Raw genomic sequence first — 26,907 nt, 5'->3', positions numbered from 1 at the left:
TAATTTCCTACCTAGGTTAAGCAATAAAGAAAACACTGAACTCCTTCAAGCAAATTTTATGATCGCATATCGCGAACTGTCCTTTTGTACGTCTCCGTATTTTGTCGTTTCCATACTTTTCTTCCACAAATCCTCCAAACGCCTCTTACTAATACCTATTGCGGACATGTTTACTTTTATACTGCTCTCGCTGAATACAAGGACTTCAAGGAGGCCATTGATGCCTAAACCGCCGCTGGGCAGAGGTCTTCACATTCTAATAAAAATGCTTGATAGTTTCCCTAGCTTTACCGCACCAAGCACATGCTTCTTTCTTCCTATATCTCGCTATATAGGTGCGTGCTCTAAGGCATCCCGATCTCGCTTCGGAAAGTAATGAGCTTCCCTTTGAGTTATCATAAATTGTTTCTTTCCTGATTTCCCTTCTTTCCTCTTAAGCAGTTACTCATGGCAGGTTTCTTTTTCCATTGCCGCCACCCATGAGATTATTTCAGCCTCTCTGACTTTCCGCTTGACGTTCTACTGCTGTGGGGCCCACCCAAGATGGCGCTCAGTCCAGCGTACTGGATGGATGGATGTTATAAGCGTACCCTTTGGAACGGAGTGGTGCATTGTGCCACCAAGCGTCACCGCTGGGGTGAGCGCCATCTGGAGATGCTTTAAGGCACCCAGGGTCCACATGGCGCGCGGCTGCAGTTGATCGGCTGTGAACACGTGACTTGTTGTTCCATGTCCGGGGACGCTGCCAGATTTTCCCCTTCATGAGCGCTATACTTATTTTCCATTAAAAACAATGCTGCGGCAACGTGATATTGATAGAGACAACACAGCAAGCTAACAGCGAGCTCTATGAGTGACGGAAGAGTGAGTGGCATTGCGCAGCTCAGTGCTCGAATGTAGCTCCGTCTACCGCCCATGTGCGCATACACAGGACGGTGTTGTTTGTATCACTGAGTACCAATGTAAAAGCGAGATTTTTAACGCTGATAGAATACAATACCAACGAATATGAGCTGTCTACTTTTCAGTTTTGTCATTTTCTCAAGTCATGCTGTCACATTTTCGATCATGGGGAAGCTGCAAGTACCATTTTTTATGTTTTGTGCCATTCAGGTTCGTTTATGAGGTATGTGAAGCTGGAGCCATTAGTTCATGTGGTGGAATGTCTCAGATGTTGAAAACCTGCTATTTTGTTTTAAGAAGTGCAACTTGATATTGACTACGCGAGACTCTTACCGGAACGGAAAATGGCACTCCTTACCTCATTGTGCGCTATTTTTTTGTAGTGTAAAATCGTTCAGTTGAAAACGAAACTTTATTAGCAAACAGAAAGTCTGCAACCGATGTGATCGGCTTACATAAAATTAAATTTCGGGTGAAAGCGGTTAAGCAGTCTCAAAAGCGAGGTTGTGCGTTTGAAATCACTTTCGACGAAAAAAAAAAAGGATTCAGTGGCAACAGCAGGAGTTGAAATTTTTCTGGAACCGCATCTATCCCTTACTTTATAGCGCGGTCTGAATGGTTCTGATTCACAGATATTTTAGCGAAGTGTTACTTTTTATTATTTGTGTAAAACCATTCACAATCTTAGGAGAATCAGCTTCTCCGTTGAATTAACGCTTCGCCTAAAAGATGAGTAGGTAGGCTGATATACAGTGTTACGCTTTCAAGTATGGGAAAATATTTACCCGCCAGTTTTCAAGAAAGACAGAACAATTTCGTTTTTATTTGACGTGAGGGCGATACCAAAATTTTGTTGTAACTATGTTGTATAATGTTACGTATTGTATGTTGTATGTATCACATAGTGCAGAAAAATACAGCGGGCGCCGTATTTCTGCACCAATATCTGCTTATATCATGCCAACTAAGGAGTGTTTCACATTTACAACTGGTCAGAAAGCTTCGCAGACTAGGTGTTCTCCCTCAAGGAACTTTTACGTGCTTGTCAGGCGCATATAGCTTACTCTAAGCCGGACAGAACCATCTCGTAAAACCATTCAGGGTGTTTCTAATTGCACTTTTCAATTCTAGACGCGCAGTTTCACGTGCAGCTAGTTTTAACTCATTAAAGTGTGCTAAACGTGAACCAAATGGAACTAGAGGGACAGGAAAGAGCGTCAAAAGCATTTTCGCAGAACTGGTTCAACTCTGTCTGCCATTAAGTCATTCTATCTAACTGACGTGAGATACCCCCTTGGTCATCGTCTGACAGCAGGTAGGTTATGTTTCGCACCTATATACATCGCATCTGATTTCTCATTCCATCTAATGACAATGTGGCTGGAAAGCGAGCAAGTAGTTATCTTTAAATGTGATATAGCAGTGCCTCCAATAGTTTTGTATTTTAGAGACCATTCAGTAAGCGACGCGCGCGCTAAAGTCTACTTAAAGCCGTGAAAGAAATGGTGCTTCCCTTAGATGCCTTGCGTAGGCGAAGGTCGAGAGTATCTTCCGAATCTCGGGTAATGTGGGATCCTTTGGGAGCTCTATCCAGGCAGAGCTAACGTTGCGGCTGGACTTCAAGGCGTCCAACAGACACGCCATGTCGTGGAAGTCGCGCCCGTCCAAGTTGGCGTAGATCATGTTCTCTTTGGACGAGCAGGCGGCCTGCAGGAGATGCAAACCTTGCGGGTTGTTCCACTTGAAGTTAAAGCGGGAGAAGGCGTCGGCCTCACGCATAAAGTCCATCACTTGGGCGACCTCGCTCGCAGGCTGCGTGCCTTGGATGCTGATGCTCAGCGTCTCCAGGGTAACATTAGCCTGAGAGCAACAAGGAGATCGGCGCATTATTTAGCTCTGGAGAGGTTTGCCTGGAGATGGCAAAACAGGTACAATGAGAACATTCTGGTAGGAGACATCTCACTGAAATGTAGTGCGTTCGTTGTAAGTGAGAAATGTTTATCCGATTTGGCTTCGAACCCTGTTACCTCAACACAACAGCCCAGCGCTCTGCAAGTTTAGACCAGTGGCCCAAGTTGGCAGGAAATCGGTTGGAGACACCGATAGACGCAGCTACCGGAAGTTCGCGAAATATTCTAGGAAAACCAAGAACAGTAACATGAAATGACAAGCGCTGTGTACGTCACAGATACACAAAACACCACGACAGTGCTCAATAAACTGAACTACCTCACTGAAACCAGCGCCTGGAAAGAAGGTTGAGAGTAGCTGCGTAGTAGCTGGCAGAGTTAATCCATAGGCCAAGTACGCGACTTAGCTCGAGAGGTAACAACCTTTGAGGGAAATTCAGTGTGCGTGTTAGTTTTTTTTTCTAATATAACAAAAAATTGCGGCAGAACCCATCCTGGGACGACTGTCGTCGGTAATGCGTTAGCATTGAATCAGTGTTGCGACACAACGTATTGCCGCCGTCGGTACGAGTTCAGTATGAGGCGTTCACTGCAGCGGGACTCCTTTTTGCTCTTCCCTAAGAGCATTCCGTACAATCTAGCGCCCCTGCCGCGAAGCCTTCACGTGACCTCCGAAATGCACGGCGCGCCGGTGCCTACGATCACGGAGAACACGCGGCAACCAGGCTCATTTCTCGCGCTTCTTTGTGGAAGCGCTGCGCCATCTGGTAGCACTGCCGAGAAGACCGCGCGTGGCCTCCGAGACGCGAAGAGTGGCGCATCAGTGCCTTGGTACGCCGACAACTTTTTTCTGGTTTTCCGTGCTCGTAGTGACCCATACTCAGCGGCTCAAGTTGGCGAGAGGTTCATTGAAGAGCAGCACAACTAGCGCATTTATGGCGTAGCTCCGCAGAAGCTTTGGCGAGAAACGTGTTCATTGAGAAGTGTACGGTTGCTCTTGAGGAACCGTTCTGACGTTGGGTTCGATTCCGCTCAGCATTGAATAAATAAAAGTCTAGGGCGAAAAATGCCCAGTGGCACATGCGCAGTACTCCAAGTCGGCGTCAGAGTTTCTTAGAAATGCGATACCCTACCCAGTCCTGCGTCTACAGTGACCCATGGCGTACGTATGAGAGGTTCGTTAGAGCGGTACATACGTACGCATTGTCACGGTTACCCAAATTAGTTCAAGGGCTGGTTTGGAACCCTTACCTCAGCGCATCAGACCGATGTGCGACCTATGTGACCACTGATTATGCGATGGCCCCGGCTGGCGGGAAAGCAGTTATATACCGACACAAACACAGGTAGATAGGTGGACAGGTAGATAGATAGCCAGCCGAAGCGTGAAGGACCCTAAGAATTCTAACGCATTAAGCCATTCAGGCATAACCCATCTTACGATGAACGTTGACGTATAATAGCATTGCAAAGTACAGCGACGCAATGCATTTGCACCACGGAGACGACTCATCTATGAGGCGTGTGTGGAGCCGAGTTCTCAAGCTTCTCTTTGTACACGAGGAGTCATCTTGCGGCGCCACCAGGAAGCCCCCGCGTGGTGCGTGTATGAAAATATATATTCAGACAATGTTTTCTGAATATGTGGCATCGGTTCGATTTCACGCACTGCGGTAGAAATCGAAAATGACTTTTCATTGAAGAGCGGCACGTGCCCCGTGGCACATACCCAGCGAGGCAAGTTCGCGCTATGGAAATTTATTTAGGAAGGACACATACCTTGTCGGACACAGCCTGTGGCCTGAGTTGGCGGCAGAGAAGTTCCTTGAAGGTCAGCTTAAACCAAGTGACCGAAGTTCGCGTCGAATAGGTTCATTGAAAAGTGGCACGTACCCAGTTGGCGTGAAAGAGCTTCATATGGAGCGTCACGGGCCCTGGCTACATGCCCAGTAGCCCAAGCTGGTCGAAAGGGTTTCGAACCGGGCTCCCTCTGCACAGCGGCCAAATGCTCTACGCATTCGGCCATGGACTATCCAGCGACCCATATGGGCGGGAAGGTGATTAGACGGCCAGGTCGACACAAACATAGTCCCCCGAAAGTGCCGAACTTCCCAAACAACGCTGTCCGCATTAATAGCCTGCGAGCGCAGTTTATGTGGACGGTGACTTGCTGCTCGTTGCCCGCTAGAGTGGTGGTCTTATCTGTTCAATTTAATGAGGAAGTATTTAGTACTTGTGACACTCGGTGAATACGGCGTGGACATCAGGCGCCAAGAGTGACAGGGGCTCTCATTACACCCACGCCCCCACTTTGTCATTGCCAGGCCTCTGTTACCATATTTGAGGCTTGCTCGTAGTGTAAAGTTTTCACTTGCTAAGCTGTTTAACAAGCTAAACGCTCTTTATCAGTTAGGCACATCTAGTTTTTATAGTAACTCCCAGTTTCACTTAATTTGTGGGAGAACCGATAATAGGGAAAAAAAACCCCACTAGCTGCACTGGCATCAGTTGGCTCCTCTGTCTATTTTTATATCATTTATATGAACACCCCAAAGAGACTATCGCTCGCGTTATGATGCTCCGAATAACGCCAAGGCACGTAAAACGGGGCATAAAACGCGCAGAGCAGCAACATGATCGAATTCATCGAATAATATTGACTACATTCACGTAAACCATCCCGCGTTATCTTGGTGAGCAAAAATATTCGGGCGGTATCTTTTCCTCCAGTTTGTGTAACATTTTCGAGGGTTGTGTTATGTTGCATTTCTGTTACTGTGTCAGGGAACGTTCTCTCTCTCTCTCTCTTGCCCCATCTTAACGGGCCTGGGGACGTTTACTTGCCTAACTTATAGAGAGACTAAAGAACCGACCATTTACAGATGTCTAATAACTCAGGACAGCCCTGTTTTTGCTTTCATTCGCAATGATCAAGAAAAACTGGATTTAAAAGCCTCCAAAATACTTTGCTGTGACCGTAGATGCACTTTTCTTGATTGGCAGCGTGACGTATGCCCACACGTATGCTCACGCGATGACGCGAGGTGGCGTCACCGCGTGTGGAGGTGTCTCATCAGCTTCGCGAGTTTTTGAGTATAACGCCTGTCTTTTTTCTCTATATCCTAGTGGCTCTTTCTTAGGGCATGTTTGAAGACTTCCGTGACCTTTTGAGACTATTTCAAAGAGGTGTGTGCACTAGAACGCCTTTTATAGCAAATTTCGTGGTTCCTCGCCTACGAGAGCTAGGTGGTTCTCCAACGCCGTAGGCGTTGACATTCCTCGTGCAGGCGTCATGAACCAGGCTTAGGTAGAAGGGGGAAAATATTTCCTCGGATGAGGCGCTCAAGTGGTGGCAAACGCAAATATTCGACGCCGCATATTGACTCACTTCGTAAGGACGCCATCGCTGCCACGGTCAAGGCTGCTGTATGGAAACAAATGATCGCCAGGAATAACACAGTGGGGCCTCCAAAGTTACCCGAAGGCACATACAAGGCTGTTTTCAGCATTCATGGATGTTTCGACGCTTCCCGCCTCAGTCACTTCCAACTCGCCAAGCTTCTTTCTATGGCAGCCGGCTTTCCAGCCAATGTGGAGCTGTGCCAAGACGTCGTTACCATCAACCTGACCACCAACACAGTTACCCTCAGCACGGAAAGCTACGATCGCCTCACCAAATATCTCTCCATCAAGTCGGTCATGGCCGAAGGCCAAGAGCGCGAAGTGGCCTCCTACAGCTTTCCACACTCCGATACGTGTAAAGGCATTATCTACATTGACAGAGTATGCCTGGGAGAAATTATCTACGAAAAAGACATTCTACCCATGCTTCGTCAGTGCAACCCACAAATGCACATTTTAGAAGCCAGAAAAATGATAAAACTTTCGACGCAGTCCTTGTGACTTTCTTGGGAACGGAAGATCCTTTTTTGGTCAAATATGAAATGGCGATGCTCTGGTGCAAGCCTTTCCCACAAAGAATGGATGCCTACACACGCTGTTGGAGAGCTGGACATCGACCGGACGTGTGCCCTACGCACACTGAGCATACTTGCCAGATGTGCGGAACTGTGAATCCTCCGACTGATCATGTGTGCATTCCCAAGTGTGCACTGTGTAGTGGAAGTCACGAGACTGGATCCTTTCAGTGTGCACTACGATACAAGCCCAAAATCTCACTCCCCAATGCTGACAAGATTCGTCCTCAACCCAAGACTAGTCTCCTTCGACCAGTAAGCAGGGACCTTTTAAAAAAAAAAGCAAGATGAAGATTGGCCTCCTCTATCTGCTGCTACCTCTAATAACAAATCAAGCTTTCCTCAGGTAAGTTGAGCATTGGTTGAGTGCCATGGCTTGCATAAACCTAAGCATCCTAATGCCCCCATCTATACCCCTCTACAGCAGTTTCAGGAAGAAACTTGTCTTCTGGGTAAACGAATTCTCGACCTCCAAACACCTTCCCTATGTACAAACACTACTACTCGATCTCGACACTGTACTGATGAACAACCCACTATAACTCATCCCCCGGTCAGTGAGAATGGCGGTCATACTTTAAACCGTGGACACTTCCTCCACGATCATAACTGCCATAGAGCGCAAATCTATTGATGATGAGAGAGCTACTTGGGAGGAACACGATAAGCTAAGTCGTAAACTGGCCACACACGTTCGAAACTAACAATCGCTTTGAGGCCCTTGAAAAAGTACGGGTGCCGTAGAAGCAAAGCTTGAGACCCTTACTACTTGCGTTCATAACCTCAGTACATGGTTGACAAAGGCACACCTCAGGCACCGGGGCTATCACCCATGCTATTCAACATCGCACTCATTGTGCTCCCAAGAAGACTGGTGAGCATGCCGAGCCTACACCACAGCTAATATGCAGATGCTATAACGCTATGGGTGACGAGTAACAGCGATGGCGCAACCCAGGAGACCCTGCAGGAAGCAAGAAATACAGTCACGACATACGCAGAGCCGAGATTACTCATCTTCCTCGGAGCAACCCGAGCTTCTACTGATAAAATAAAAAAAATATTTTTAAAAAATCCCATGAATCTGACCAACAAGGAATTGCATTGGAAATCAAAGCTGTACCCCTACCCAGGCCTCATGCCTAAGGGTACGGGGATTCTACGTAAAAAGAGACCAACAAACGCCACAACAATCCAGAGATTGGAGATACCCTGCGCAAGTGTGCTGGCTCATTTCGAGAATTACTACCAGAAACACGGGCTTGAAAGAGAGCAATATCATTAGATTGGCACAAGCACTTGTTTTCTAACGTATAATGTATAGTGCGCCGTTTTTACATTTTACGCATACCGAGAAACACATGATGGATATTATGATAACAAAAGCATTAGAACTATCATTACACCTTCCTCCAACACGGCAAACGAAAATCTATCAGGCGTAGGATTATACAATACACTGGACGAAATTATAGAAGCACAGAGACCATCAAACTATGAATGCCTAACACACAGGAAAAGAAGCTCGTATTACCAGACGCGAATTCAAGAAAAGAGACCTATTCGAAGGGAAATCGAGAACGCTTTATTAATCCGCTTCACCCCAAAAAACATGGACACAAACCATAACGCAGGTGGATGGAAAGCAAAAGCTCAAAGACTCAACAAAGTGCTCAAAGCACTGAACATGTGGCCTATGTTGAAGCTGCAAGGTATCTGTGACAACCAGCAATGACCCTGCCAGTCATAGGTGCAAACATGGATATAAGAACTAGCTCCATACGTACCAAGCACCCAGAAGAAGGGGAAGAGACTGCAATAGCTTTACCATAAGCACCAACCACTGCATCATGCATCGTCAGCGGCTCAAATAACACCTTAATTACACCAAGGTACTTATATCATCTCAATCATATCGAATTCTCATTAGAAGAGATCCTGCCCGCAGACCTTTTCGACTTATCGGGACGCCAGGCCATGTAGAGGTAAGTGGTAACAATGGGGAGTAACTTCCGTCGCCCATCTCGCTCCGGCTAAGAAATGCCCATACAGGTCTACGCCCCGCCCGAACCAGGTCGAAAAAGAATACGAGGAAATGACTACTTACGGAGAAATCCTCGAATATCGAAATTCTCGATCCAAACACTCTTCCTGACAAACCAATCAACAAACATCAGGCAACTATATTTAGACTTCTAAAAACAAGTGCCTTCCCGACATGACTACTCATGCACCAAATTCACTCAGAAGCGTACTCATCACAGTGTGAGACATGCAGCACAACACGTGCATACCTCTCTAACATTATGGACATCAGCTATAAACAATATCAGACAAAGCATAAACCACAGTGCTGAAATAAAGCCTCTGAGCAGTGGGGGGCTATACTGCTCAGCGATTGCCCAGAAGATCAGCGCTGGGTTGTCGGCTGGAGGAGGACGCCGCTACTGTTCAAGTCTTGGCCTGCGTCTGACGGACAGGGAAGCTTTACAGGAATAGCTTCCCGGCGCCTCCGTTCCTCTACGGAACGCAGGAGGGACTTTTCAATAAATATGTTTTATCTCTCTCTGGTATAGTTTAGCAGCCCTCAACAAGTGAAGAGCGTTTGTGGCATTTCAGGTCCAAGAATGAATAGGCCATAGTCCCAGGATCTTCTCCGAGAGCACTGTATTATCTAACAGGCTGAATTTAGCTCTTAGAGTAAGTCGTTGAACGTCAAAGAATGGGCAGGGACATAGTAGCTGCTCCAGAGTCCCATCACACCCGCACAAAGTGCACCCCCCACTGTCGGCCATTCTTATTCGGAATGGATAAGCATTTGTAAATGCGATGCCCAAACAGAGGCGACAAATTAAAGTTGCGGAAATTCGCAAAAAATTGAGGGTTAGATAGATGCAGCATTCAAGCTGCGTGTAGCTATTGCTAAAGAGTCAATCGTCAGGTATGTGCACTTCAAAGAACTGAGCCCACTGCGGCAGTAGGGTCTGCATTCAAAGCATTACACCGATGAAAACCATGAAAACAGTTGAAAAGGTAAGCAAAAGCTTCCGTGCTATATTAAAGGCTTGTCCTAAAAGCAACTTCGCGTCACGCACGTGGACGTAAAATGTCCCTCGCTGGCGTCTAGCACCGAACAGCGAACAACTCAGATTCCGGCGAAAGTATAGAGAACTGTCGACATATATGCGTATAACAGAGCGACTAGGTAAGAGTTATTCATAGTTCGCTCGTGGAGAGAACTCCTCGAGGGAGTGTCACCGGACCCCACACATCGGCACCTTTAGGTCACGTATACCAGCCTCAGGACGAGGCCCGACTGCTTGAAGTCAGTGTTTTGTGAACTCATACCCGTATGCGGGAGGATTGCATGGCCAAAACCGAGCATCGGTGTCATCGGCCGGCCGCCCGTGCGCGTGGGTGAGCTGAGCAAGAGTGGCTATCACTTTGCCTCGAAAGCACTGCACCGCAGGAGTAAGAGTTCGAGCTTCTTCCCAATCTTTGGCTAACGTGCACGAACGTTTCGGTGTGGCAAGACGGCTGCTCACACACTGCGGGGGCAGTCATTCTAACGATTTGGCGCTATGAACACCAACGAGCGAAGCACCAGGCGTCGTCGATGGCAACGGAGATCTGGGGCCTGAGAATTGAACACGGCCTTCTCCTCGAGGAGACGCTAGCGCCACCGAAAGGTACAGTCCTCTGTAACTCGTTTCTCTGTCTAGGCATTTTTTTCCCGCTGTGCTCGGTATCGAGCTAACTATACGAACGTTAGAGCTAGTCGGCGTAACTCTCACTCAACGCCACTGGAAATACGTAGAGGTATCAATCAAATGCGAGATGCCACTGTTGTCTATTGCACAACAAGGTGTCATACTCACTTCGGAACGGCCGCAGTCTATTCACAGCTGCAGATGCGGCAGCAAATAGACCCCAGAACTATTCTTTAAGGCTCACCTTTAACGCCTCTATGATGGCACCAAGGCCGCCGACGGGCAGATTATTCACGTGCAAGCTGAGCTCTCGCAAGCGCTTGTCGACGCACAGTTTGGCTGCGGCGGCCATGGCGAACGTTCCCGCCAGGAAGCAGGCGGGCATTCTGAGATGGACCAGCACACCACCTACGAACATCAGCATACCAAGTAAACATGGGGATCAGTAAAATACTGATTGATTGCGCATGTTCACGTTTCTTTTGCATAAAAATACGTCCAACCAAAAATATAACGTGCCTTTGATGTGATCAAGACACATTATCTTACGTAAGAAATAACTTGTTATATCTGAATTTATTATTGTGCAGGCTATAAGGGCTCTGCACCTGTCACATGCTAGCCGACGATCTCGCATGCATCGCCATCAATGGCGGGAATTCGATCAGTGGCAGAAGAAGCAAATGATAGCGAAGTGACGGATGCCCGGCACACTCCGAGTCTTCTTCGACTGTTCTAGACAGCTCCTTGTTTCTCATTAAGCCTTAACACAATTGTTTTGTCGGAACGGCGAAGTAGTGGCAGCAGTATCTGGTTATCTTCCATAAAGTAAGATTCGTATTTGTTTGCACAGCAACAGCACTAGACCTAGCTCATTTACTAAAGCTCAAGGCATGCGCGAGTTTCGATATACATGATGCAACATTCTGGAAGGGCCCTCTTTGTGAAGCAGAGGCCAAAGAAGTGTGTCGCCTCCACCGAGATGCCTTGAAGGTCCGAACACCTGGCATCGGCTCAACCCTCAGGATCACCCTCTCCCCAGACACGGCTGCGCAACGCACGGGCACGCGTGGGAGGGTCCAACCCTCATGTGCTCGTGTACGTAGTGTCGCAACACACCAAACGCCTGCTGACGCAGACACCCCTATGGGGAAACCTCAACGCTGGTTTCAATTTCATTTCATTTTTTATTTGGGCAACACAAATAGAAGGTTTGCCCGCAAGGTAAGGCAAAGGGAGGGCGTAATCCTCCTGACTAAGGCCTTTACCTCGCTGGAGCAGCAGAAGTAGCGCTCTACTGATAAACCAAAGTACAACTAATAAGACACAAGAGAGAGAGAGAGAGAAGTTTAATGATACGAAATGCTGAGAGGTCGGCCTGAGGTATATTCCTCTAGCCAGCTACTCGGCATTGGGGGAAGGGGAAGAGGGAAAGAAAGAGAGAAGAGGTGCATGATGGGTGACGATGACGATAGAAGGAAGATGTAGAACATATCGCAAGCAATTTAGCATGCTCAAAGTCTGCAATCCAAGCCCGTAGTTTTTAAGAAGTTCAGTAATGCCTGAATGGCCTTGAAACTTGATCGAGCATCTGGCCAAGGGCCTAAAATAACGTCCTCCGACAACGGTGCGCTGTCGAGACGCGTAAGGTCGTTGTCCAACCTTTCACGCTCTTCCACGCACTTAAGGCAGTCACAAAGCACATGACCTATAGTCTCAGGCACATTGCACACCTCACAGTGCGGAGATTCGGTGCGTCGCATGAGGTGCACGTATCCGCGCGTAAACGCTACCCCCAGCCTTAATCTGTGCAGGAGACTGGCACCGTTTCGATGAATTTTCGGTGGTAGCCTAAAATTCATGGCAGGGTCCAATCTTTGGAGGCGTCTGTGGCGATTATCCGGATTGTCCCAGTGCTGTGCTGTCAATTTTCGGATGACACTGGAGAGGAGACAGTTGGCGTCCGCTCTTGAAAAAGGAATTGAAAGCTGTGACTCTCGTTCTTCGAGTGCTTTCTTCGCTTCGGCGTCGGCCAGTTCGTTGCCCTGTATACCACAGTGACTGGGAATCCACTGAAATGTGATGTGGTGGCCGTTTTCTTGTGCTAAAGTGTAGAGCTCGGCAGTTTGAAGAGCCAACACTCTGTAAGCGCTTTCTTTCAACACCACTCTAAGTAGTTGAAGAGCCGATTTTGCGTCGCTGAAGACTGTCCATATTTGAGGAGGCTGTCGCGAAATATATTGAACGGCCTCTCTGATTGCCACTAGTTCTGTAGATGTTGAAGTCGTCTTGTTATGCAGACGAAACCGTCGAATGACTTGATGCGCAGGCACGACGAAAGCCGCACCAGACGCATACGACGATACCGATCCGTCTGTATACACGCTCACCGAGGAGTCATATTCTTTCGATATATATTCAAGTGTTAAATGTCTGAGGCCGACGGTAGGTATTCGCGATTTTTTAGAAATTCCCGGAATAGATAGACGTACCGGTATTTTGGACATTGCCCATGGGGGCATATGTGGAAGGTCAGCCGGGGCAAAGTATGCTGGTATGGCAGATTCTTGCCATTTAACGGCTCTTGAGAAAGTGGAGTCCGGCCGTATATCGGGTAACGTCGATAAGGGATGGCGTCCATGACGACAAAGCAGTCGCAGGAATACTCGAAGAGGTTCGCATCGTAGATAGACAGGTAAAGGGGTGACGCGAGCCTGCTCAATTGTTCCGTGGGTTAAGGTGCAACGTGGAACACCGAGACATGTTTTCAGTATCTGTGCCTGGGCACTTTCCAGCGTGCGTAAACATGACGGGCTCATACCTGATAAAACTGGCAGGCTATACCTAATGTATCCGACGTAGAGAGCCTGGTACAGCCGGAGTAGCGAACGCTCAGATGGACCCCACTTCATACCGGCCAGAAAGCGAAAAACTTGAGCAAGCCCAGTTAATTTTTTCTTTAACATTGCCACATGTTTCGACCATGAAACACCGCGGTCAATGACCACGCCGAGGTACTTGTGGTGGGTGACATATGGGATGGCATTTCCATTGATCATAATTGGATACCAACACATAAGCTTCCGTGTGAACGCTATCGCGGCGCACTTGTCTGGGGCCAGTTGCAGTCCTTGGCACTACAGGTACTGAGACGTTAAAGAAACAGCACGCTGCAATCTGGCACGAATTTGCGGTCGCGTGACTGCGGATGCCCACATGCATATGTCGTCTGCGTATGTACTGATGTGTACTGTATCAGGAATTATTTCGGCAAGGCCAATAAGGGCAACATTGAAAAGAGTCGGGCTGAGAACTCCTCCTTGAGGCACTCCACGGACCACAGCGTGTCTTGTCGTTTCGCCATCATTCGTGGACATGAAGACTGTACGACCATTTAGGTAATTATCAATCCACATGTAGAGACGGCCGCCGATGCCTAAATTACTGAGGGCATCAAGAATGGCTTCGTGCAGTACATTGTCATAAGCTCCTTTTATGTCTAAGAAAACTGCTCCTACAAGGCGGTGTCGCTTCTTTTCGTGTTCGATCGTGGACACGAGATCAATGACCCCATCTATTGCAGACCGGCCACGTCTAAATCCGGTCATTATTTCAGGATAAAGCTCATTCTTTTCCATGAACCATTCTAATCTAGTAAGCACCATCCGTTCCATCACCTTACCGACACAGCTAGCTAAAGCTACCGGCCGGTAAGATGACATTTCGTAAGGTGATTTTCCTGGCTTTAGGAGGGCGACCAAACGGCTGGTTTTCCACTGCTTCGGGACTGTACTGGATGACCACGTGGCGTTATAGTATGACAGCAGGACTTTCCGACCTTCCATCCCAAGGTGGCACAGAGCAGTATACGAAATACCGTCAGGTCCAGGGGCAGAAGATCGTCTCGACGCAGCAAGTGCAGCTTCCAATTCCGGCATCGTGAAAGGAAGGTCAAGACGATCATCTTTAGGAGGTAGCACGGGTCGATCCAATGTTGGACATGCTGAAGCAGCGGTACGGGTGACTCTTACAGAAGTCTTCGGCAACCTGTACTTCCGTCAGAGATTGGTGAAGTGCTAGAGCACGGAAAGGATGTTTTTGCTGAGGAGGGGCACGAAGGCTTCGTACTATCTGCCAGATCCTAGAAAGTGGCTTTCGAGGATCTAGAGACGAACAGAAGGTCCTCCACCGTTGTTTTCCCATTTTTTGAAGGTGACGCCGTATTTTTCGTTGAGCTCGTCGACATAAAGCAAGGTCTAATGACGATTGAGTTCGCCTAACTTTCCTTTCCGCTCTCCGACGGATCGCTCGGAGCCGTTCATATTCAATATCAATCGCCGTTCTGGATGTAGGTGCACTGATGAACTTAGTTGTCTTCTGCACTGATGAGACAATAATGTCTTCTATATCAGATGGTGAAGTGATGTCTCCACAGTACTCTTCGACAGATGTAGTGAATGTGGACCAATCAATGCAGCGTACAGCAGTTGCAGTTGATTGAACAAACCACTTCATGTGCACATATGTTGGTATATGATCGCTCCCATGCGTTTCTATGTCCAAGCACCAGTTGACTAAGGGCAGGAGGCTCTGAGATACAATAGTGAGGTCTAAGCAACTTCCGTAGGTAGTGCCGCGGATGTAAGTTGGAGATCCATCGTTGATGACAGCCAGACCTTCAGTGTCTATGAAGTCCATCAAGTGCCTACCCCGACAGTTCATTGCGGCACTTCCCCAGTAAGGATGATGAGCGTTGAAGTCTCCAATAACAACATGAGGGCCTGGGGAACTTTGTAATACAGTGGATAGATAAGAGAGTTCAAGTCTTTGTCTAGGAGGTATGTAGGCGCCGATGATCGAAAACACATGTAGTTTATGTTTTAGTGTCACACACATATTCATTGCTGTCAGGTGGAGCGATCGTGTTCCGCACGAACGTCATGTCACTGCGTATGCACATTAACACTTTGCTCTTGTGTCGATCTTCACGTGACCAGAGCTTAACGTATCCGGAAAGGCGAAATTCCGACGTGAGATTTGGCTCGCATATCACGATCACTGGGAAGCGGTATTTGAAGACTCGTTGCCTAAAGTCAGACATGCGGCCGCATAAACCTCGAGCATTCCATTGCATTATAACAGAATGATGCATCTTTTGTTCCAATGTCCAGTCTTTTATCGTGAGAGCCATGATTAACACCCTTATTTTAGAGCCGCTAATAGCGGCTCCATAGCATCTAACGCTTTCACGACCGATAGTGCAGTTGGCGTTGCCATTCCGGAGAGTAATATACGCATAGTGTTTACTAGCTGTTTGAGCATGTCTATCACCTTTTCATTTCCAAGCCTTTCATTACCCTCCCGGCACTTGGGGAGAGCCGAAGGAGTATCTCCTCCGGAAGCCCTTAATGGTAGCGAAGGCCACTCAATAGCCGAAGAGGTTGGACGCACGTAAGATGACGCCTCATTCCTTGACGGGCGCGGTGGTACTGGAGGAGGCGCATCTTGTGTGTCCCGGCCGTGCACTCTCTGTGGCACGTTTTGCATCCAAGTACTCAAAGGAAGTGCCTCTTTCCCTCCGGGCTTGCTCTGGGAGCGGCGACGCCTTTGCCGCAACCGGCGCCTTTTCTTGCGGACGGAATCGGCAGCCTCCTTGTGCGTGGGGTTCTCTCTCACCATTTTTCTCAGGATTTGCCTCTCCTCTGCCATTTTGGGGCAGTCCTTGGATGTCGCTTCATGGGCTCCGGAGCAATTTGCACATTTCATGGCGTCAGTCTCACAGGAGTCTACATGATGAGCACCACCACATCTTCGGCACGACGTAGGATTCTTACACACCGCACTCACGTGGCCCAGTTTGAAGCACTTGTGACACTGTAACGGTCGTGGTACATATGGACGCACTGAGTGCCTCACATAACCTACTTTGACCGATGCTGGCAAAGAGTCTGACTCGAACACCAACTTGATGCACCGGGAGCGGCCGAATCGGTGGATGTCGAGGATTCGCACTGTCGACGATAAAAGAGATCGCAGGTCTTCATCCTTTATGTCAATGTCCACATCTGATATCACACCAGAGCAGGTATCTTTGCCGTACGCAAGGAATGAGCGAACTGGGATGTTACCAACCACTTGAATGCCTTTCAAAGCCTCCAATACTGCCTGAGAATTAACGTCCACCGTCAGAATGTTCTTCCGAGCATTAATGCGGATCTCTCTCACATGTCCTGAGGCTATTCGGTCGAAGTATTTGGTAAGCGATTGTCTGTTCAACGAATTCATATTCGTACCTTCCGTAGTTGGGGTGTAGCCCACGGAGAAGACCCGTTCGTCACATCTGCTTTTATGAGTAGAATCACTGCCTGCTGACGTCCGGCGAAGCTTGCGCTTCAAGTGGCGCGATTGGACTAGCGTGTAATCACTGTCCGATTCCATCAAAACATCAAAAGTATTTACAGCAATATTTTAAACACATTGAAAAGTATCAACCGTTTGCCAAATAGCAAGTAACTAAATAAATACAGCACAGCAAAAATTAGAACATTCTGGCATTAACAAAAGTGATACATTCAGAATATGACATTAACAACATTACTATTGACATGAAACGAAGAAACTTTATTAACATTCGTTAAACACACTGTGATAAGAAAATATGTTTTGTATTGCATGTTTGAATTTGTGAATTGTTCTAGAATTTATAGCTTCGTCAACAATGTTAGGGTACGTATTACATAAACGCATGGTTTCATATTCGATCGTTTGCGTGCCATATTTTGTCCTTTGTTTCTTTATTACTATTGATGTGTGACGTAGGTTGTATCCTGTGTCTCTAATCAGGTAACGAGTTGAAAATAGTTCCCTGTTGCTGGAGATCTCTTTGAAAAGCCGTATGCAGATCTTTGTTTTCTAAGAGTCTCTAATATTAGGAATGTTGTAGCGCATCATTAGTATAGAAGATCCTATGTATTGTTTCGAGAAGTTCAGCAACCGAACAGCTCGCCGTCGCAGTACTGCCAATTTTTCTATATCTGTTTTATTACCGTTTCCCCATACTAAGAGGCTGTCGGTAAGATGGGAGTGCACAAACGAAAAGCACAATTGTATGAGAAGCCTGATAGGCACAAAGAATCGGATCCGTTGTAGCAAGCCAAGAGATCGTGCAACCTTAGTGCGTACCTTACTTATGTGTTCTGTCAAGCTTAGGTTTTTGTGAAATGTAACAACCAGAAACGAATGGCTTGAGCCTTGTTCAAGTTGCGATCCAGAATAAAAAAGTAATCTGTTTGCCTATTCTTGGAATAAAAAACTGTAAATTTCGTTTTTTGCATTTAAGTCAAGTTTATTTATATAGAGCCACTCGCTAAGCTTTTGTAACCAATGGGTTGCGGTAACTTCTAGTTCGTGAAGGTCTGCTCCGGAAAAGAAGACAGTGTCATCAGCGTACAGTATGATTTCCTGTGTCAGTGGAAGGTTAGTTAAGTCGTTTATGTAAATAATAAATAATAAAGGCCCTAAAATGGAGCCTTGTGGTACCCCATATTTAATCATGCTCTTTTCAGAACGGTACCCTTTCAAGCAATCGTACTGAAATCTAGATTCAAGGTAGCTGTGCATAAGTCCTAAGGCTATGCCTCTAATGCCATATACTTTGAGTTTATCTAGTAATATATAGTTTTATGCTATTAGAAGCCTTGCGAAAATCTAGGAATATACCAATGGTAAAGTTCTTTTTCTGCGATGTTATGTGTAATTGTATCTGAGACTTAATAATGCCATTTCGGTCGATTTATTCTTCTGAAAACCATATTGTTTATCCGAGATAACGCCTTTATCCAGAAAAAAAAACTATTTAGACGCTTATATATAATACGTTCAGCCACTTTGGAAAATAGCGGCAATACCGAAATTGGTCTATAATTATTCAAGTCATTGTGTTTCCCGCCCTTAATGATTACAGCGACACGAGCTATTTTCATTGTCTGAGAAAAAATTCCACTTGATAATATACTGTTATAAATGTGCGCCAGGGGGCCACAGATTATGTGAGCAACTGCTTTACTAGGCTGGGCTTTAATGTCATCCTCGCCAGCAGCTGATTTGTTACGCAAGGAATTAAGAACAGAAAAAATCGCAGTTTCAGACGTAGGCGTAATAAATATAGTCTCGTTGACGCGATGTTGCATATAAGTTCGAATATTACGTTCAGTGCAAAAAGCAGATGTAGAAGTTGAAGCACCGGCATTAACAAAATGATTATTAAATAAATTAGCTGCATCGTTACCATAGTACATGTCTCCATTTACAACAATTTCGTGTGGCACATTCGGTGAAGATGACCCTATTAATTCGCGGTATATGTTCCACGTTTTATGAGCATGACTCAGAGGCTTCCAATCGATGCGACCCGCATGAAAGACGGCCCCATGGTATTTAGATTGGAGCTCCTGAACTAAGCTTTCATTTCACATCGCAAACCCAGCTCTCCTCGCTACCTTTAATTACTTCTACGGGTTCGCTCTAATATACCACACACCCGCCTTCCCGTTTCCTAACAAAATCCTAATAAAGGCGGGACCTGTTCTTGTCTAGCGCGGGCCGTACCGATTATCCATGCTGTGCTTCATGCGATGAGACAGGCGACAACAGCCCCAGCGGTCGTTCCCAAAAGAATTTGGTGAAAGGGACGTTCTTTCAAAACTGAAAGGTGGTCAGTTCAAGCGCGTGCCAGCAACGCCTTGTGTCCCTAGAACATTAAGGCATAGACCGCTAGGAACCATCAAGTCGTCTTCCATTTATAGTACAGACTGATTTACTAAACGTATGGTAACGTGTTGCGCTGACATTGTAAAAGACACTTAGGTGGAGCAATTGTCAGCCTCCATCGTCAGGATAAACCTTCCATAGCTACAACCCACCGCCACGTTAGCCTTAACGCTTACATGATCGATTGCATGAATAAGAAATCCCATTTTAATGGGAGCAGAAGGCAAAACGTGCGAACTAGTGCACTGCGCTTTAGTATTACTCGGACCGCATTTCTAACGACTTCTTTCACTTGCACCCTTGTTTCCTTTCGTCACATCTACTTCCACGAAGTCGCCCAATGATACTGCAGAGATCGGCCGCTCAGCAAGGCAGATAAAAAAACGGAGAAGAAGAAGCTTTAGAAAATAGGTCACGAAAACTAGACGATGCTCACCTCCGATGAGGGAAGCGTAGGCCTTCTCTAACCGGCGGTCAGGCTGGGCACAGTATTTGAACTCTAGGGTTTGCAGACGGATCGTGAGTGCAGGTGGCATCACTGCTGTCACGCCGTCGCCCCAGGTGGTGCTGGTGCGGCGAGGAGGATGCAGCGTCAGAACGGCGGCCATGGCCTCGACATCCTCAGCGCGAAAGCGGCATGATTGCAGAGACAGGAACGTGAGACTCGGGCTCTGCACCACCGCTCGCAAGAACGCCGACGGGCAGCTCGTGTTTGAGCCAGCCACCTGCCACAAAAGAGGTACTTCATACTATGGGAATCGACCGGTGCAAGCATCTTTTTCTCGAGTGAGTATTACAAACGGAAAGAAATGGGGTAATTTTTCTCGTATTCACTGCGTCTCATGACATTACAGTGAGGGAAAGGGCAGGTAAGAACACGTTCTTTGAACAAAAGGCCTAAAGTTCTCAGGATAAGGCAGCACAACAAAACTGTAAAATAAAAATTAAAGAAGAGGACAACCAAGCAACACAAGCGAAAAATTATACATCAGTGAACAAGAAAAGTGAAGTGCCAATTCTAAGCACAGATTCACTACGCGAGCAGAAAAGCCGAAGTTCAAAAAACATGTCAGCGTCACATCAACTATGTAATAAAATGTCATTAAAAGAAATCTCAACAATAAAAAAATGTAACGAATTCTATTCTGGTATCATTTTAACAAGGAAGGATATAGCAAAAAAATTTGACGACATGGGTGACCATGGAATGGGGACCGATTCCATTCGGAGGCCGTTTCGTGAAATAAAGACATACAACATAATATGTTGGGCAGCGATTTTTCGTCTAAGTTCTCGTAACATATTTTAGCCCATTTCCGAGAGTTTTAGAACTCGATATTGGAGTACGGTAATTTCAAGTCTGCAGAACACACTGTTTGGACGCGTGCAAGAGCTGGCGAAAAGAATACCGGCAGAACTCCTTTCGCATTGAGTGTCCACAGTAATGCGAGCAACAATAAAGTAATGTAAAAAAGATTCAGTGTCTTTATTCGGAATTTGTAGTGGTCATTCTGAGATTTGCACTTATTCACACATTTAAATTGTACGATTGCGATTCTCACATTTCTATGTGACCTACACTCTCCGGGATTTGGCCACCTTGCCATAATACTCGCTTATCAGGGTCGGCGTTAACCATGGCGGCACGGCGACGACAACAGGATGACGTCAATGAAACGACGAAGGTGGCGTGACGAGAACGGGATGACGATTTAAAACACTGATAATGACGTCATAACGACAGCACGAGGTGATGACATGAGAAATGTGGGACAATGGCTAATTCATGACGGTGATACTAGAGTCGGATGACGCAGATGAAATGAAGAAGGAATGACCAGGAGCATATACTTAGTGGTTGAAGCTCGTAGACGACTTGGGTCAGTGGGTGGACGCAGAAGGCTAGATAGATCGAAAGCTCCTCTAGTAGGCTAAGAATACTAGTCGCTATAATAGAGCGGAGCGCTTAAAAATTAGTTTTACAAAACAATTTGCTAGTGCTTGGAGCGTTATCGAAAAGTGAAAACTCAAAGTAAAAGGATATTTACTTACGCGGTTGTGACATCTTTACTGTAGTGAGGAAAAGTGCTACAATGAATGATTACAAGGGAGATAGAGCTCGCTTTTATGAGTTGCCGTACTAGCTTGGTCTTCTAGAATGCGAATAACATTCAATCAACGTGGCGATACACCCTATTGTGACCGCTGGGACACTCGTGTGATAGGCGCATATGCAACCGGGTTCCTCTCTTGCGTTTCCTTCTGAGGGCGCTGCCCTATCTAGCACGTGGTCAATTCTATTCGAACAAGATTGTCTTAACATACATACGGCCGGTTCGGTTCCGCCCAGCGGAGGCTGGGTTTCAAAGATTTCATAATGATTCAAGAGCAGTGTACGTCCAGTGGCAGATACCCTGCGACCCAAACTTGTACCAAACAGGTTCGTTGAAGAGCGCTACATACCCAGTGTTACATAGCCAATCACCCAACTTTGCGTGAAATAGGGTCATTCCAGAGTGGCATATACCCAGGGGCACATATGCAGTGATTAGAGTTAGTGAAATTACTAATTTCTAGCCTGGTTCCCTCGGCGCAGGAGCTCGTTGCTCCACTCACTTGACCATGAACTTCCCAGTGACCGAAGATTGCGAGAAGGTCGCTAGGCACAGACATAGATACATACATAGAAGCAGACACATCACAAACGAAGAAAGATAAATGTCTTGGAGAGTCCAGTGACCATCTTGAAACGTAGTCACGAAAAATAAATGAAAGGCTCATGGACGCGGGATGCGCAAGCCGTCATTTGTAGCCGCTCGGTGCGTGCGGAGTGTACAGGAAAGTAGACCAGAGTACGCGGGGACGGTAGATTGTGAAGAGGGCACCAGCAACGGCTATCGCGTACCAGACAGTGCCTTGAATAAGCGAGGCAACCACATATGTCCTGAGGGACTAAACCATAAGCTTTACCGCGCAGGTACCCGGCCTCCCCCCCCCCCCCCCAAAAAAAAAAAAAGAAGAAAATTTGCGTCAGAAGAGGCTGGCTTGCCGAGGTTAGCTGCCAATCAGAGGGCCCTCGTCTCACTTTCTACAGCGAAGCTGTTTACCTCTATCCACTGTATGCATCTCTCCCACATGCGCTCCCAGGGGGAGGGAAGTGCCTTGGCCGCCTTACGTCCGTATGTGCGACAGGTATGTGCGCCGATCTCCGAGATAGCGCAATACCGGACATGCGTCCCCAGTAGGGTACCCTGGATGGCTTACGTCCGTATTACGGCGCGTGAACGGGAATCCGTGGGCCGATTCCGGAGATAGTGCTATACAGGACCAACCCGCGGCGGAGGTGAAGCAGGCTTCGAGCACTCCGCCAACTTCTAGGCGTAACTTTAATATCTTCAGTCCAAGAAGTATAACTTGTATTCTGCGTTGTAGAGAAACACTAATAGATATATATGTATATATTAGGGAATTATTAGGAAGTGCCTATAGTGTAGCAAGTTTGCCTGCATGCCAATTATTTCGTTTTAATTCCTGTTTGACGAATAATGACAGGTAGAAAGAGTGTGCCGACGGTGCCTGTGCACGTGGTCTGCGCTTCTATGGTTATAATGCCGCGCGCGTCGGAGGTGCCGACGCGGATGCAACAGCGGTTGCATCCACGTGCATGGGAGGTGCATGGGAGGTGCATGGGAGGGGCGGTGACAGCGGCGGCCCTTGTGCGCCTATATATGTGCGGCAATTTCAGTAATGAGTGACACTCCTGTTGCTTCCGCAGATGGACCGCGGTTTCCAATTGCTCAGCGTCCAGCACAACTTTAGAGAATGACGAGGTGGGCTGACCTTTCAAGAGTGAATCGTATATTTATCCAAAGTCAGCGATGTAGCTTTCGCGTGGACACTTTGGTCCCATGGAGGAAAGAAAGAAAGTTATACTCCGGTCAACTAATAAGATTGTAAAGTTTTTGGGGCCGCAACATTCATAGGAAGACAGATTAGCAGCGAAGCTGTTTAGGCTGCATTCGTGGGCTGCATTCATTATGAATAATGTTTTTTTTTAATACGGTACCGCCCTACGCCGACACAAACGCCGCACGGCCAGTTAAATGACCAGTGCCATGACGTCAGTCGTCAGCTGCGCTCAGCGCCTCCCAGCACGACTTCCACACGAAAGAAGAGTGCCGATGTTCAGTGCAGACAAAGCGAGAAGACCAAGGGGGCAATTAGCGGGAGCTGTAAGTGAGGTGACAGCATTTACGAAACCTGAGAAACTCGGACGGCGTCGATACCATGCTCCATCTTTTTTTTTATGCACTCGAGCGATGTACGCGGTGCATCGTGTAGAGTTGCTACCGTCGCCGTGATTTTAGCAATGTTTTACAACGAAGCGTGTATATGGCTATGATCCGGGGTTTCATGGCATCTGTGCGCAGGAACTATCATTATGTGGACCGATGCTGGTGATTGTGCGGAAAGGCTCCAAGCTCAATGTGGCATACCCCTGTCGGCTCGGGGACGTGTAACGCACCTTTGCGCCATCTTTGTTCAACATGGGACTCAAAGAGGTTCCAGGCACAAGGGTAATAACCGATGTTCTGGAAAAAAAAAGTTTTTCACAACTTTTTCAAAAAAGACTTAATAAATTCTTGACGCCAACCATGCGAACGCCTTCGTGCGACTTCTCGCGCGTTCGTGTCTGTCTTCAGAGATGGCTCGGTTGCCGCTCATCATTCCAGCGGAGTTCAGTTCTATGGTGGTAATGGAGACGCCGTGTTTACGGGAGCATGAGCCATTCATTGTCTTACGTAACAGACACACTTATGAACAGAAGTCGTATGCAAATGTGTGTGCGTACCTGTATCGTGAGATGACAACAGATCAGGACAATAAATATGTCGTACAGTCGTAAAAAAATTCAGTGTCACCTCAGTGTCATGCGCTAAACGCCTTCGCCGGTCATCCATCTTCACAAAGTAAAATGGCTGATCATTGTTTTCTACACAGGCAAACGTAACTCTGACAAACATACATTTTTGCTTAGGGCTCATACAGACAGAGACACTAGAATTCTACTCTGTCAGGGTTACTCGGAGGCAGATTCACCAAAATTCTACTTGACCGGGCTTAATTGGACTCAATTAGGCTCACCATAATTCGATTTGGCCGGGCTCACTTGCACTCAGATTCGCTGAATATTCACATTGGGCAGTCCGAGTTTGAGCGAGTGAACTGATGGGCAAATTTGGACCCACATATTAGGTTTTGAATGATTGACTACTGCGATCGCCGCTACAGTTGCGTTTCGTGGGTCACTTGTCTTTCTGTGCACAAGTTCGCCCAATAAACAGTACGATTGGTTACACAGTTTCGCAGCCTTTTTCTTCACGGTCACCACAGAATGACAATAAACGGAACAACTGTAAAGACAAATAATAAATCAACATACCTTTATACTGTATTTCTGAAAAAATAGTATTTTTTAAAATTTTGTAGCAGGACATTGATTAGACGAGAAAGCGAACGCTGAGCTATCTCTTCCTAAATTTCGCACCGCAAGCGTAGCCCCTGTATCTAAATGTAACGTCATGGACTTCGATTTAACTTTTTGTACTCAGGCCATTTTGGCGCCTGTAAATGCTATGGAAACTTTCCTATAGCAGATTTTGGCTCATCTAGAATACAATGTAGTCCATTTTTCCCGGAGATTTTGGCTAGGCCGAGCAGGCGTCGTCCACGTCAGGGCGTCTCAGTGACCTGTCATGGAAACGTCAAGCTTGAGTGCCCACCCGAGTGTCTTTTCTGCCTGACCAAACCTGTCACAATACGAGTGGCTTCTGTGGCATTGTAAAGTCGTTTTTATTACTACAGCAGTCATGAAGGGACAATGCAGGTGAACTTTCACTTTCCTTGTTTTCTTGGGCGTCGCCGTAGATAACACAAATGCGATAGGACGGCGCCCGACCCTTCATAGTATGTAGGTGCGAGAGGAAGCATTCGAGGGTGTAAAATCAGTGACAATCATTCTAGAGTCAGTGCGGTGAAGTCTGATTCTAGAATGGTGGATTCGCGCCGTCTTCCTGCGTGCTGAGCGCTGGATATCAACTCTAAGCGCGAAGAAAAGCACGTGAACGCGTGTCTTTCCCTCTAGCCCAGCCGCGGCTAGGCATGGTGCGGCTCCCTGTATACGAGGCTCACCGTCCCATATTGGAATATTTCTGCGGCGGGCGCAACGCTCACGCTAGCCGAGATGGCTGGTGGCTTCTTGCGCGATGTCCGCTTGCGGGTGCGCTGAGTGTTTGAGATTGCGTATTCTCATGTTTCGAAGACTTATTGAAGCGAGAGGCAGCACGTAGAGATCACTCGCCGCTGGCGGTGTTGATGCCAGGGTAAGGTCCCTGGATAAAACGGATCTTACGCGAGCACTGTGATAGGGCAGGTTTGCGGTCATCGAGTGAGATCCATTCACGTTTCCCTGTTTGCGCTTGACACCATGGCTACGGTTTTAATTAGTAAACGAATGTTTAAAAACAAAGGAATTTGTGAAGTTCTTATGAATAATAAAATTACGAACATCCCTTTCTGTAGTCTAACGTCAGCCTTTCACCTTTCGGGCGAAATCGCGACACTTTCTTTTTCATAATACCACTCAGCTTACTTCTCTTTTAAGTGTACCTTTAAATGAAAGTTCGTATCGTTGTTTGCCTTACGTAGAGTTTCTCGAGGGCGACGTGGGTTCGCACGACGTTTGCCAGAGCCTGGCCTTCTCGTGCCAGCAGAAATGGCTCTTGTAACCGCAGGCACTTGACTGTCCGGTTTCTCTCCAGCGAATCCAGGAACACACCGGCGTTCTCCCCGGCAACCTGCACGTCCAATGTAGTGTTCCAGAGTGCTCCAATGTTCCAGGGTGTTCCAATTACACCGACAAGATTCAGGCATTCTACGCGCCGTTCTAAAGATATATATCTAGGCAGAGATGGACACAAGGCAGCGCTAGACTATCCAATCATCTTTTTTTTTGCTTTCCAGAGAAGACTCATGGGGTGCGCTAAATGTTTTTACTGCTGTCAGTGTAGGCGTGCGATTGTAATATACTGACATGCCCATAAATTTACAGAGACAGTGAAGATAATATTGATTTGCAAACCATCCTCTTGTAATAACAACACCACTCTTATCCCGAGAACGTGATAAGAGTAGCAATAAGGGAAAGCGATAAGTGAAAAACGGGTGGTGACGTCGCCCTAACATTTTCACACCAGCCCACCGCGACGTCCGTAAATCTTGACAGCATCTGCAAGGTCTTAGTCAATTCTTTATTGGTAAAGATAGACGACATTGTGTTCTAAAGGAGCCAAGGGCAAAAGATGACAAGTTTCAGGAACATTGCCGAACCCGGTCCAAGTAGAAAAAAATGCATTGAAATCCCGGACGTCACACTGCCGCAACAGCTTTGTCGTGTCGGCGCGAAATTCGAAAGCTTAGACCGTGACTGCGATAAGCAACCTACTACTGCGACTTTAAAGACCACCAGAGTACTCCAACAATACATGATCAGTCTAAGCTAATGCAGCGTTTTGCTTTACTGCTCCTTTAAACATAGGCCGACTTTTTTCGGCTGTTTACATATAACCAAGTTTCATT

General features: G+C 46.9%; 1 protein-coding gene across 2 annotated transcripts in view; it reads right to left on the bottom strand.

The window, feature by feature from the left end:
• Window positions 1–576: 576 nt before the first annotated feature.
• Window positions 577–26,907, bottom strand: part of LOC129384119 (uncharacterized) — a 52,112-nt gene continuing 25,781 nt past the window's right edge. Inside the window, exons 6-10 of one of the 2 annotated variants that reach the window (XM_055069262.2) lie at window positions 25,974–26,126; window positions 19,706–19,994; window positions 10,745–10,908; window positions 2,679–2,763; window positions 2,406–2,610 (exon numbers count right to left, since the gene is read on the bottom strand). In XM_055069262.2, the coding sequence (XP_054925237.1) occupies window positions 2,504–2,610; window positions 2,679–2,763; window positions 10,745–10,908; window positions 19,706–19,994; window positions 25,974–26,126 (798 nt within the window). In that variant the 3' untranslated portion in view covers window positions 2,406–2,503. Of the gene's footprint in view, window positions 2,764–10,744; window positions 10,909–19,705; window positions 19,995–25,973; window positions 26,127–26,907 lie in introns of both variants that reach the window. The other variant, XM_055069261.2, reaches the window with a different exon arrangement.

Source organism: Dermacentor andersoni, chromosome 9 (genome assembly GCF_023375885.2).
Source record: "Dermacentor andersoni chromosome 9, qqDerAnde1_hic_scaffold, whole genome shotgun sequence".
In the NCBI taxonomy this organism is placed as follows: Eukaryota; Metazoa; Arthropoda; class Arachnida; order Ixodida; family Ixodidae; genus Dermacentor; species Dermacentor andersoni.
This window is presented reverse-complemented; position numbering and strand designations above follow the sequence as displayed.